At 44.1% G+C, this 14,592-nt stretch overlaps 1 protein-coding gene across 2 annotated transcripts in view; it reads right to left on the reverse strand.

Annotated features, from left to right (window-relative positions):
- LOC149470831 (bile salt export pump-like) overlaps positions 1 to 3,398 on the reverse strand; it is a 102,727-nt gene extending 99,329 nt beyond the window's left edge. For both annotated transcript variants that reach the window (XM_089660381.1, XM_089660389.1), the window contains exons 1-2: positions 3,371 to 3,398; positions 216 to 243 (exon numbers count right to left, since the gene is read on the reverse strand). In XM_089660381.1, the coding sequence (XP_089516507.1) occupies positions 216 to 243; positions 3,371 to 3,398 (56 nt within the window). The remainder of the gene's footprint in view (positions 1 to 215; positions 244 to 3,370) is intronic.
- Between the last annotated feature and the right edge of the window lie 11,194 nt (positions 3,399 to 14,592).

The following is a 14,592-nucleotide window of genomic DNA, read 5'->3' on the forward strand; positions in this document are numbered from 1 at the left end:
AGAGACAAACTTTAAAAACAAAATGCCTTAGTCTGGCTTAATTTAGTTAATGGGATTGTAGCTGGCAGAATAGTCAATACAACAATTTAATGGGAAATATGCATGTCATCTCTCATGTATTGTAAAACAATAAAATAACTGATGTGTGAAATGTTCACTTGCCAGCAACTTGAAAAAAGACTAAATAATATCACAACACATTCGAAAATGCTTACCCATCTGCCAGATACTGGAGTTCTCCTTCTGGAAAGAACAAGATAAGCAAGTAAGGTATAATGAACAATGTTATATGGAATGTGTATTTTTATATGAAAACAAGTTATTTTCTAAACATACTTACAGGTTTATTCAGGAAAGTTCAACGAGCAACACTCTAAGTGCAATGTATTGTAAACCACCGTACCCAATATAATTTACAGGGTCTCACCAGGGTGGATTCTCATTGCTGTGGGTAATGCACTTTGCACCCAGAAATATATTCCTTGAACTTTTTTACTGAATAAAGGTAACTATAAACATAAGATGATCAATTTTAGACCTGGCACTGGCATACACCCCCCAATTTAAAGTTCTAAGGCAAGAGTGGGGAGAGATTGATTATACAGCATCTGTTTGAAACCCCTAATTAGGTTGGCACTGGAGGTGTCTCCTTCCCACTAACCATCAAAGTGAAAACATGCATTGATCTAGCCAGATAGAACTCTTCTGATAGTCAGATTGCGCCCGTTTGACATCTATAGTCTATAGCCTCATTAAAGTGAATATATGCTTGCCAATGCAGGGCGAAGAAACCAATGCATTTCAAAGCAGACTTCCACAGACACATATACTTACCTTCTTTTTGCTCACACTGCCACTCTGTTCAGCCACTGGGAGTAAAAGCAAAAGCTACAATCACCCATTATGGCTTCTACAGTGCTATGGACTCCTCTGTAAAATAACAGATTGGTTCAACTCAGTCACATGTCAGTCACATGTTCCATCACATGAGCCTTCATAACCAGAAGTACAAGGTCTACTTTAAGCCTGCTAGGATTTTAAACAATGGAACTGTCCCATGAAACTGTCTGGGGTCTCAGAGGTCCAGGATGTGTTCAGGAGCAGATGACTAGAATACTCCAACACCAAATCAATGCAGGCACTGTTGAATGAAATAGGAGGGTAGAAGGTGCTGGATCCCAGATAAAGCTTTATCCCATGGATTTGTGTGGAAATAGATTTATTAAAATATGTAAAGCACTGGGCGGGTATCTCAAATACAGTATATTGTACTAAAGGGCTTAAAACATTGATGAAGGCTGAGGGTGGATTCAAGGAGTACATGGTAAAGAGAGTTGCTGCTGTGGAACCTGCATAATCACAACGTAATATTCATTTCCAACCTTCACCTTCATTAATACTTTAAGCCCTGATGTAGGGGGTGCTCTTTGTCCCCCAAAACACATTGGCTACATGTATGGAATGCATCAAAATCTTTTAATGGAATACATTTTACAGTTGGACTCTCATTTTGATTATAATGCAAAGCCTCAAACCTGCCATGCACAATGCACCACTGAGATAAATGATCATTTGTTGACTTGAATTTCAAATGCCTGTTAAATGCAGCTAAACAACATCTGTGTACACAAACCCTATATGAAAGTTTATGTACTATACATCAAATTGATCCACAATATCAGCTATTCAGTTTCTATACTTCCAAAAAATACCTCCTCTTTGTAATACTATATTTTTCATTTACTACAGGAGTGAAGGTTGTAACATATATAAAAATATAGTAAATTAAAATGAACTTGTGTTTGTTTTGAATACCCAACCATGTGCTTGCAAATTCTGTTGTTTTTCTTAATATATCTTTTGCTAGGTGAACAGCCTCTACTCCTTTTCCACCATGGCCCATAGATACGGTCAGTGGTGTATCCTCAATGTGCATAGATTGAGAATTAAGTTCAGCAAAGCCTGCCTATGGTCCCTGCTTCTGATCTAAAGAGAGACTATGATGTAAGGGGGGACCCTGATAAAGTGGAGACTCTGATGTAAGGGGGACCCTGATAAAGTGGACACTCTGATGTAAGGGGGACCCTGATAAAGTGGACACTCTGATGTAAGGGGGACCCTTATATAAGGGGTAACTTTGATGTAAGGGGTCTCTAATGTAAGGAGGACTCTGATAGGAATTGTTTTCAGCTCATGAATATTTGTAAAAAATACAATGGAATTTATATTCTAAAGGCAAACCAACTGTGCACTTTTCTGCAAGTGCAGTTGCTCCAGAGTTTAGTAAATGAGAGGAAGCTCTGGTGATGTCCATCCAATCATGTGCAAGCAAAAATGCTGCTTTTTAAATTTCCTTGCATGTGATTGAGTAATCTTTGCAAAGTGAAGCTTTACCTCATTAACTAAGCTTTGCAGCAACTGCACTTGCAAAGTGCATAGTCTATTTATCTTTAGTAAATCAACCCCAGTGTGCCCCATGTACTGAAATGAGTGAAGACTCCGGTTCTACATATTAAACCTTAGTAAATTTGAACCCTTTACCTGGTAGATAGGCCCTTTAAGCATGCATAACCGATGTATAACTGGGAATGTTGAATTCCACAGTAAAATGAAATAAAGGCAGATTATATTATACTTGTGAGAATCAGATTCATTTGTCTGGGTCATGCATGATCCTCAAAGGCATTTTCAAGTATTTTTCTTACTAATATGTTCTGAGCTGCTGCATTTGCTACTCTCCTAGTTATACCCTGGTACTGAAATTGTATATGAACCCAAAAAATTTACTTCTCATAAATGCACCATTTTGGTCTTCTAAATGAACCATTGTAAGCACTTTCTTATAGCTGTTTGATATAATAAGGTATACATGTATAGATTTTCTTTCATTCAACCGGTAGGCTGAATGAAATAAAATCCACAGATCCCCACTTCTACACAAGTGATGAGGAGGCATGCTATTGTATTCTGACAGTGGGGATCCTCCTTCCGTCAGAATACACAGATCAGCGCTGCAGCCATTGCATGCACTGATCAAATGCTGGTTTTCCAGCAGGACTGTTCAACAGAAGTAAGTAGACTGTCTTCTGTTGAACAGAGTTTTCCTGCTGAACTGGCTGAATTTTGCTATGTGTATACTCAACTTTAGTGCTGATCAGAAATTTGGAGCTGTCCAGTGCTCCCTTCCTTGTGTTGTCTCAAAGAGATTAATTGGCTCTCCCAGGCCTTATCTTGGGACTACAGAATGAGTAGACTTTATGTTAGGTGCCTGGAAAAGTAGGTGGGTCTGAGTAGTTTGGTATACTGAATGTTTTTTGTTTTTTTTTGCCCTGATGTACACTTTTATATAACTCAAATAGTCAATGTTTACCTTTGGTTGAAGACTTCCTCTTGTCCATAGTTGATGCTGGAAGAAATGAAAATGCATTGTTCAGATTACTGTTACCAACAGAAATTGACAAGCCCAGAAAACATTGTTGGCTCTGGAGTATGTATTTTTTTTAATCAGTCCTTTTGGCACACTGTTAAAAAGTTACAGTTTTCAAACCTTGCAAGTATAATCATTAGTGTTATGGTTAGAAAAGACTGAATTAAATGAATTAAAAAGCCCTCAAACTGAATTAAAATGTAGCACAGTGATGTTTTTATGGAACAGAAGTTATTTACATGTCTCATTCTATCTAATATCCCCAAAATAAGAGGATTATTCCTTTATTTTAGGACAGTGAGTGGAGCCATGCAACTTATTCCTTTATGCACCAATGGAATGGTTCCAGGTAATGTGGGAACTTGCTGTTATTCCTTGGGAGGTCTGTCTTTGGGTGTAGATCAAGACACCCAAGGTACATATAAGGTGCTGTTTAAAACCTGCTCTGATTTTTATCCTGTCGGCTCTCGTTGTGCTGAGATGGATACATTTCAGAGATTAGTGAAGTGTAATTTAGCTAAAATAACTGCTAAAGTTTCCTTAAATCCCCATATTATTTCAGACAGTCTTACTTGTGGGGATAGGACAGCTTTACAGAATTTAATGCATGATAGATCCATTGTAACTCACAATGCAGACAAGGCTAGTATGGTGGTAGTTGTGGACACAGAGGTCTATGGAAAAGAAGCCATGAGATAGTTAGCAGATAATAGGACATATGAAGTATTAAAGAGGGATTCAGCTAGAGCTTATAAATGACTCTGATAAATCTAATTGAAAAGGGAGTTTATCTAAAAATAAGCACAGACCATTATTCCAGAATATCCTATTCTGACTGTTTGCCATCTTCCCAAGCCCCATATAGGCTTGGATCCTCTGTTACGTCGTTCAATAGTCACTGGTATTGGATCCCCGAATGAAAGAGTTGGTCAATGGCTAGATGGACAATTACAGCCACTAGTTAGAGGTTTGCTGGGGTATTTGAGGGACACCAATAACCTTTTACAGGTAATGAATGATGTTATCTGGGAAAAAGAGTCTTGTTGGCTGACATGTGATGTGGCAAGCCAGTACTCCTCAATCCCATATAACCTGGCGTGTAGAGCAGTAGCCTTCTATTTAAAATCTTATACTGATTTATCCACTAAACATTGTAACTATATTGTAGAGACATTCGATTATTGAAGCACAACTACTTCATTTATGATGATGTATACTATCTCCAGAGGTGTGGGGCTGCGATGGGGGCTACCTTTTTGCCCTCACTAGCCAACCTCTCTAAGGGTTAGTGGGAGCAATCCCACATCTTTGGAGATAGAAATCCATTTATGGGCCAAATTAAAGTGTATTATAGGTACATTGATGGCCTGCTGCTGATCTGCAATACCACTGAATTAAAATTGGATTAATTTCTAGAGTATATCAAAAACAATAGTTGTAATTTGTCCTTCACTGGACAATCAAACAGTAACAACATTACATTTTTGGATGTGTGTTTGGTTGCAGAGGGGCAGCGGGTTGGTACTCAATTGTATAGAAAACCTCTTGCAGGTAACAATCTTTTATTGGCACAGTCAAGTCATCCTCAATACACCATCAAAAGGTTACCAGTGGGACAGTTTTTACTGATATGCTGCATATGCAGCGATCCATTAGACTGTGAACAGGAATTGAAATTGTTGTATCAGCTATTTATTGAGAGAGGTTACCCTAAATGGGCCCTTGACAGGGCTTATGTAATTGCTAAAAACAAAGAGAGTTCAGATATACTTAAGGGTGCTAAGAAAAGTAAATCAGAAAGGTTTAGCCGCCCTTCTCCGGTTTTGTCTTACAGTCTAGAATTCAGATAGGTAAGTAATATTATCCATAGATAGTTACCTATCTTATACAACGATCATACCTGTTCTGAAATTCTTAGTAATGGTATCAATATCATTTCTAGAAGTGCACCTTCTTTAGGTAAAGCGTTATCTCCTAGTTTGTCTACTCCTGTGTCATCTCAATCCTCCACCCAATCCTCCAACTTTAAATGTGCTGCTTCGGAATGTATGTCATGTTCCCACGTCATTATGGGTGACAATGTTTGTTCCACTCATACTGGCAAATTTTATAAAATAATTTTTATGAATTTATTACAAAACATGTGATCTATTTGATCACTTGTAATTTATGCTGTGTACAATATGTGGTACGTACTAGCAGAAGATTAAAAGACATTCCGTGAACATCTAACTGATATGAGAACTAATTGCTCAATTAATGTAGCTAAGCACTTCAATTCCATGTATGCAGGTGATTGTACAACAGCTGGTGTTCAGGTAATAGCAAAAGTTAAGATCTCAGCATGAGGGGGAGATGTTTTTCGTCTCCTATGCAAAAGAGAGGTTTTTTGGATTCTTTAATTGTAGAATCACATCCCTTAGGGGTTAAACTTTGAATGGGATGTTACTCATTTTTTTATGACTAAGTCTTTGATGTTTATTATTTTGTTTTTCTTTTGGCAATTTTTTTTATTTTTGTTTCAATGTATTACTTTATTTGGTCATTTTGTTTCTCTATTGGCATAGGTAGACCATGAGGGTTTTTTTCATACTTAACATAAATAAAAACACAATTTTATATGGGTGTTTATATATTTATTTGTGAATTAATCCCCATACATAAAAATAAATGTATATATTTATGATTCCTCGTGCCGTTATGTTTGTTTTTCTTTCCATTTTTCTTTCTTTTGTCTTCTATTAGTGATTGATTTGTATTTAGCTTGTCTATGGAAAGGTTGAGAAATCACTAATTGAAATCAGCTAGGTAGTCATTATTTAAGCTTTTTCCTAACAGGTGAAATTTAGTAATGACTAAGCCCATGTTTGTGTAAAATGCAGCTGTTGTCCCCTGTCCTTTGTGGGAGCTGTCATGTTTGTATTGCATTTTTCTTGAAAATTTCAATAAAGCATGTTTTATCTGCAAAATTGTTGAAGTACAAATAGAATAATCAAAATCTCCTGTGCATGAGTGAGAAGGACTAGAGGCCACTCTCCTAATTGTATCACATGGAGTGCATGGATAATGAAAGTAGACCAATGGCTATGATGGGCCTTGTTGCTCTCACAGATGACTGGGGTAGTCCAAAAGGTAACTGTGAACAAACAGACAGAGCACCAGCCTAGTGCATTATCCAAGGATCGATTTATTAAAAAATAGATACAATTATACTCACAAACATTCTGTGAGAGGTCACAAAACAAATTACACCACTTGGTGTAAAATTTGCTGAGACCCAATGGACCCTGTGATGCCAGAAAGGAGCCATTCAAGGACCAAGGCAAATACTGATGCATTTTGAGGGAAACCCTCTTCCTTGGGATCCATTGGGTCTTAGCGAATTTTACACCAAATGGTGACATTTGTTTTGTGACCTTTCACAGAATGTTTGTGAGTATAATTTTATCTATTTTTTGAATAAATTGATCCTTGGATAATGCACTTGGCTGGACCCCTCTCTGTTTGTTTGTTTATCGATGAAGTGGGGCCAGCCTTCTTTTACGTCCTTCTAGTCCTTGTTTCCCAATATTCTTATTGACCCATCATTGTGATGGGCAGTGTGGCATTCATACCTCTGGCCTGTAGATGTCACCATTTACAGTTGTTACATGTATAATACTTTCTATACTCTGTACAAGTTAGTTCTACAGTAGTTCCTGTTCATGTTATGATATACTCAGAAGGCTGCATGTGTTTTATGAATGTCTGAATTTGTTAATAAAGCACTCTATAACTACTCTGCCTCCCAAATTAAAGAACAAAACAGGCCTAGGGCAGCATTTTTTAAGGGGGGATCAGGTGGGATCTGAAAGAGACTGCGGGCTGTATGATGGTATATGCAGAACTGTCGTTCTCGGGGATGTCCAGAGCTGTGAAGGTCAGTGTCTCTCTGTTGCCATGGGGTGGGGTGTGGGGGTGAATGTTAGTGGAAGGCTCTCTCGGGTGGGGGGGGGGGATGAGGCAGGGGTGTTGTTGGTCACTGTCAGGATCTCTCCCCGGGGGGGGGTCTGGTGTTGGTTGGTGTCAGGCTCTCTCTCTGCCGGGAAGGGGGTGTCCTATTTTTGTGTTGCCTAGGGTAGCACAAAACCTAAATATACCACTGCCCATTGGGAAATAAGAATGTGCAAAATGTAGGAAAGGGCAATGATTTGCTGGTAAGGCTCCTCTAGGTATGTATTTCTATAGGTACAAGTCATTTATACCTGCAGTAGTACACTTGGACAACAGACAGATGGTGTTTGGTGCACTGGTGTGGGATGCCTGCACTCTGTGTGATCCGTGTGTAGCTGCACAGTTAAATCATCAGCTATGCACAGGTAAACACAGGCTGCAGTGGTCCTCCTCTCCCCTTCCTTGCTGAGCTCTCACTAAGTTTAAAAAGAGAGCCGATACAAAGGCACAAACCTCTGTTTACATTGTGTGATAACCGTGATTGGATACAGCCATCACATGATCAGGGGGGCTAATCAGAGAGCCCATGTCCTGATATGTGATGTGCTGTGTGCTAGGAACACAGCAATCACGGGAGGGATGTTCCTTCAGCACTCACCTCCAGAAAGAAAGCAGTCAGCCATCCTTGGAGGCATGGTCAGGAAAGCCCAATTGTCAGGGATCCCGGGTCCTCGGCGGTGCGCACATGCGCAGACTGCCAATCCGTCCCAGCCGGCAAGCGTAGAGTCCTCGGCGATCGCGGCGGCGGCCGCGCATGCGCAGTAGCGATCATGGCCGCACCAATGGGAGAGCAGGGAGCTCTATTTAAAGCTGCCCTGTGCATCTCCAAGTTGCCGCAAGGTCTTGTTTCCTGTCCTGTAGTACGTTTCCTTGTTGCCAAACTCTGCCTGTTCTGTTTTATGCTGACCTTCTCCTGCTCTGACCCCGGCTCGTTCCTGACCATCCCTCTGCCTGACCCTCGGTACCACGCTACCCGCTACCTGCTGAACCTGGCTTGTGACCCCGACCATTCTCCGCTTACTCCCCCTGTACCACGCTGCCAGCACAATACCGACCCGGCTAGTCTGACCTCGCCTACTCCTGACAGTCGCCCATCCATCCCGCTCGGATCGGGATCTGTCATCCCATCCATCCCGCTCGGATCGGGATCTGTCGTCCCCTTCACAGCAGGCTCAAACCGGGCACATACCCTCAGCGGGACCCCTCTGCCGCCGCCGGGGGTGCCCTGGAATGCGACCTGGTTTCAGTCTTGCACCAAGTCCATCCCCACCATCAGGGGCCCTGGTGAAAAGGCAGACTGGAACTTAGACTCTGTGTCCTGGGAAACCCCATGCCGTGGACCACTAGAGATCCCGTTGGGCGGAGCCTGACAGTACCTTGCGGCCATGACTGAGCCTGGAAGGGGAACTTCCCCTCTGGACGACATCTGCCAACAGATGGAGACCCTTACACTGGGAATTAGGGGCCTACAGGAAGGTTATGCGGAATTGGGCAGTCGCATGCAGACCTTAGCTACCTCTACCAGGGGGCCTGGGGAACCCATTTGTTAAAGATAGTTATTAAGAGGTCGTACAATAAATTACCGTATCACCCAGTAAATGGTCTCCATTCAGTAGCCAAAAAAGGCATACAAAAAAAGAAGGGTTGTGAAAAGAAATTCACAAAGAAAGCGGCTACATTATGAACAGAATGTGATACTCAGAAAAATTTCCAAAAATTATGCTTTATTACACATACAAATTCGACATATGGGCAATCGCCCTGGTTTACCATCACCTCAGTATGAGACAATACACACAGACCTAAAACCATATAAAATGACACCAGTACCGGTCTAAATACCTGTGCAACAAGGACAATGACTACAAGAGTCTAAAGTCCCTGTGGCACTGGCGCATAGGTGAACACTTCCCAAAGGAGGTGTATACAAAAAATTATACCATAGGTATACCATAACACATGTTATAGATGTGTAGACTATGCTACTACCAGAGTGGTTATATCCCAAACAGGGAGTTTCAAAAAATTATACCATAGATATAAATATCACATGTATGCAGTACAGCAAGCACAGTATGCGTCAAAAAGAAGGCATGCCTCTAGGCCTATATGAAACAAATGTCATGTAAATGATGCAGTACATTCCTATGCCGGCACAAGTGGTTGGGGCCCATTCATCTGTGATTATTACCAGCTGTTTCCTAGGGCTCTTGAATAAAAATATGCCCCATTTTTTACCGGGATGGAAGGATAGATGCAAAAAGCAGCGCACTGCTTGAAATGGTTTCTTCACCACTACATGTGGACTACATACCACTTTCTGTGAGAAAAACAAGACACATCCCAATAGATCTTCTGCCTGTTGAAATACATGTGGTATATCTTGTTTCCTATACAAAGCACCATGATGTCCCCATCCTGTAGTGAAACAGACAATATGTGGAAAGTCACTGAAAGAGCTTACACTCTATACAGGATATATAGGTCATATATGTCACATAGGACCATATATCTAGTGTCCTGCAACAGTCCACTCACCACCTGTGCAATGGATAATAGGAGAAGAAAGAATATCCTTCATAGGTACTGCCATATAAGGCCGAGGAGGCCAGGGAGCCACCGCTGACATCCACCGATATACCGCGGGCTCCAGCCTCTTCTCGGCGCCTGTGCTGCCTAGGCTTGCCTCATGGCATGTGAAAATGGCTTCCTCCTTGTAGGTCAGCGTGCGTTCCACCTAATGCGCATGACCGGAAGTGACGTATCTGACGTATGACGTCAACGCGTTTCGCCGATGGGCGTATCTCACTCAGCTTCGTCAGGTGATGGCAAACCAGGGCGATTGCCCATATGTCGAATTTGTATGTGTAATAAAGCATAATTTTTGGAAATTTTTCTGAGTATCACATTCTGTTCATAATGTAGCCGCTTTCTTTGTGAATTTCTTTTCACAACCCTTCTTTTTTTGTAGGCCTGGGGAACCCACTAGGGAGACACCGGGGTTGTTACCCGCACCAGAACCCCGTGTCCCCACACCGGAACGTTTTTCTGGAGACCGAAGTAGATTCAGGGCCTTTCGTAACTCCTGTCAGCTATACTTTGACCTCCAGCCTCGGACCTTTTCCTCCGAATCGGTGAGGGTAGGGTTCATTATTTCCCTACTACAGGGGGGACCCCAGGCCTGGGCCCACCAGCTCCGAGAGAATCGAGACCCACTGTTGAAGTCAGTGACAGTATTTTTTGAGGCTATGGCCCTCTTGTATGAGGACCCGCTGCGCACCGCAACGGCCGAGAGGGCCCTATATATGCTCAGGCAGGGTCACCGGACAGTGGAGGACTATGCCGCCGAATTCAGGCGTTGGCGTAGTGACAGCCAATGGAACGAGGCAGCTCTGCACCACCAGTTCCATGTAGGGTTAGCTGAATCCCTGAAGGACGAATTGGCCCGAATAGACATACCTAGCACTTTGGAGGCCTTAATAGCTTTGACTATTCGAATTGACCGCCGGTTGCGGGAGCGCAGGCAGGAAAGGTGCAACCAAGGACAAGGACCAACGGGAACACCCCCTCAGGCTTCAGCCCAGTTGCAGCCGGCAAGCCAGAATCAGGATGCTATGGATACACCCGAGACCGGGCCATCGGGAAGGACACGGCCGACACTTACACCTGAGGAACGCCAGAGGCGTCTTACCAACCATCTCTGCCTCTACTGTGGGGGAGCAGGCCATGTGGTACGTACCTGTCCAGCCAAGAGGGGTAAGTGTTCCGCTGTTTTCTCTACGGTCACTTCTAACAGTGTGGGCAACACTAGTTATCTAGCGGTACCTGTGTCACTTCAGCTGCCGGGGAGAACAGTGGTGACCACGGCTATTGTGGATTCTGGGGCGTGTAGTTGCTTCATAGATTTAGACTTTGCAGTTCAGCAACAAATTCCTCTACAAACCAAGGAGGTGGGATTGAATATTTTTCTAGCAGATGGGTCACGTATTAAGTCAGGGGTGGTGGACCACGAGACCCCACCTATCCGTACTACCGTATCGACCCATCATGAAGAACTCCTTCGGTTGGATGCCATAGCATCCCCATTATTTCCAATTATTTTGGGGCTCCCGTGGTTACGAGCCCATAATCCCCAGGTGGACTGGAAGGCGGGTTCTATCCAGTTCCTCTCCACATACTGCCAGCAGCATTGCCTCCCTAAGATCCCCCCGATTCCGCCGACTTTGTTGTGTCTAGAGACAGATGCGGAGCTGGCGCAAGTCATTCCTTCAGTCTACCATAGTTTTCTGGATGTGTTTAGCAAGCGGGAGGCGGACACTCTCCCCCCGCACCGAGCTTATGACTGCCCAATTGATCTCCTCCCAGGGTCGGAAATCCCATTTGGGCGTATATTCCCCTTATCCGAACGGGAGTTAGGGGTACTAAAAGAATATATCGATGAAAACCTCCATAAGGGGTTTATTAGACCCTCCACGTCACCAGCCGGGGCGGGCATTTTCTTTGTGGAGAAAAAGGACAAGTCCCCCCGGCCCTGCGTAGATTACCGGAACTTGAATAAAGTCACAGTAAAGAACCGTTATCCGCTACCACTAGTCCCCGAACTTTTTCAGAGGCTGAAGTCAGCATCTGTCTTCACTAAACTAGACTTGAGAGGTGCCTATAATTTAGTCCGTATCAGAGAGGGGGACGAGTGGAAGACAGCATTCCGTACCAGATTCGGACACTATGAATATTTGGTTATGCCCTTCGGCCTATGCAACGCCCCTGCCACCTTCCAGCATTTCATAAACGATGTGTTCAGGGACTACCTAGATATCTTAGTCATCGTATACCTGGACGATATCCTTGTTTTTTCCCCAACCTTGGAGGACCATAGAGGTCACGTGAGGCGCGTGTTAGAACGGCTCCGCCAACACAGCTTATATGCCAAGGCAGACAAATGCTGCTTTGAACAAAGTAGTATTTCGTTTCTGGGTCTAACCATCTCTCCCACGGGAATAGCCATGGATCCCCAAAAGGTTTCGGCCATTTTAGATTGGCCAGCCCCCACCGACAAGAAAGCAGTCCAACGCTTCATCGGCTTTGCAAACTTTTACAGAAAGTTCATTAAGAACTTTTCGGGCCTAGTGTCCCCGATCACCCAGCTGACCAGGCAGGGAGTTCGCTTCCAATGGACACCTGAGGCACAGAGGGCTTTCGAGGCCTTAAAGGAATTGTTTACGGCAGCTCCTATTTTGAGCCACCCTGATTCATCCTTGCCATATATCTTGGAGGTGGACGCATCTGAGAATGCGGTCGGGGCGATCCTGTCCCAGAGGAAGGGCATCAAAGAGCTCATGCACCCGGTGGCTTTCTTCTCCAGGAAACTAACTCCTGCGGAAAGGAATTATGATATCGGGGATCGGGAGCTCTTGGCGATCAAGGTGGCACTAGAGGAATGGAGATACTTGTTAGAGGGAGCGGTACACCCAATATTGATTTTTACGGATCATAAGAACCTAGAATATCTGAGGACAGCTAAACGTCTGAGGCCACGTCAAGCCAGATGGGCGCTGTTCTTTTCACAGTTCTTTTTCCATATAACCTATAGGCCAGGGTCTAAGAACACAAAACCAGACGCGCTCTCCAGCATGTTTGGGGATCCCGAAGAGAATCCCAAGCCAGACACAATCCTGTCCCCAGGAAATTTCCTAGCCCTCCAATCGGAGCTCCATTCGCAACTGCAGACCGCGTCCGTAGGGATGTAAGGTCCACCCGGTGTCCCCTTACTAAATAGGGAAGGACTTTTCTGGAAGGAGGATCAGATTGTGGCCCCTGAGGAGGCCCGTACATTGGTATTAGGATACTGCCACGATCACCCGCTGGCCAGGCACTTTGGGGTACGTAAGACCTTGGAGCTGCTGCAGCGTACTTTCTGGTGGCCTAATATGGCCAGAGAGTGCGAAAGCTACATAAAGACCTGTCCCGTTTGTCAGAGAAACAAACCCACTAGGAATAAAGCTTGGGGTCTCTTGCGCCCATTACCCATACCCGACAGGCCATGGACCATGATTTCCATTGATTTTATCGTGGAACTTCCACCCTCTCAGGACCACACAGCAATCTTCGTGATTGTCGACCGCCTGTCCAAAATGGCCCATTTTGTACCTCTAAAGGACACACCTACGGCCCTTGAGACAGCACGTGTGTTTATTAAGGAAGTGTTAAGACTCCACGGAATTCCCAGGGACATTGTATCTGACAGAGGGGTTCAGTTTACGTCCAGGTTCTGGAAAGCTCTATGTGAAACCCTGGGAATTAAGTTATCGTTCTCTTCAGCTTATCACCCACAGACCAATGGCCAGACGGAGCGTACAAACCAGACCCTAGAGCAGTACCTCAGGTGCTATACCACCTTCCTCCAAGATGACTGGTTTACTCTCCTGCCGCTTGCGGAATTCGCATATAACAATGCAAGTCACTCTGCTACTAGACAGTCCCCGTTTTTCGCGAACTATGGGTTCCACCCTGTATTCCTGCCAGATCTAATCCCGGAGGCCGCAGTCCCAGCCACGCAGGATATGTTGACCTTTCTGTCAGCCAATAGCAAGGTATTGCAGGAAGCAATGGCAAGGGCCCAGGATGACAATAAGAGGGCATTTGATAGGAAAAGAAGAGGGGAATTGAGTTTGCGGCCAGAGGACCAGGTTTGGTTGTCCACCGCAAATTTAAAAATGTCCTGCCCTTCAAAGAAATTGGCTCCCAAATTCTTGGGGCCTTTTCGGGTCAAACGTAAGATCAACGAGGTGGCATACGAGCTGGCACTGCCCGAGTCTATGAAGGTTCATCCGGTCTTCCATGTGTCCCTGTTGAAACCAGCAACTCCAGACCCCTTCCCGGATCGAAGGTCTAAACCACCGGAGGCAGTAAACGTGGATGGGGAGGAGGAATTTGAAGTTGAAGCTATCTTAGATTGTAGGAAGAAGGGAGGCCAAACTCAGTTTCTGGTTAAATGGAAAGGATATAGGGCGGAGGAAAATTCATGGGAGCCGGCCCAAAATGTGCACGCCCCAAGGCTTGTGCGGGAATTTTTTCAGAACCAGCCATTGAGTAGGGGTCGGTTGGGCATCCGGAGGTTGCCCGTAGGGGGGGGCAATGTCAGGGATCCCGGGTCCTCGGCGGTGCGCGCATGC

The sequence above is a fragment of the Staurois parvus genome, unplaced genomic scaffold (assembly GCF_062004578.1).
Source record: "Staurois parvus isolate SC_StPar_1 unplaced genomic scaffold, SC_StPar_1.0 ptg000031l, whole genome shotgun sequence".
NCBI lineage: Eukaryota > Metazoa > Chordata > Amphibia > Anura > Ranidae > Staurois > Staurois parvus.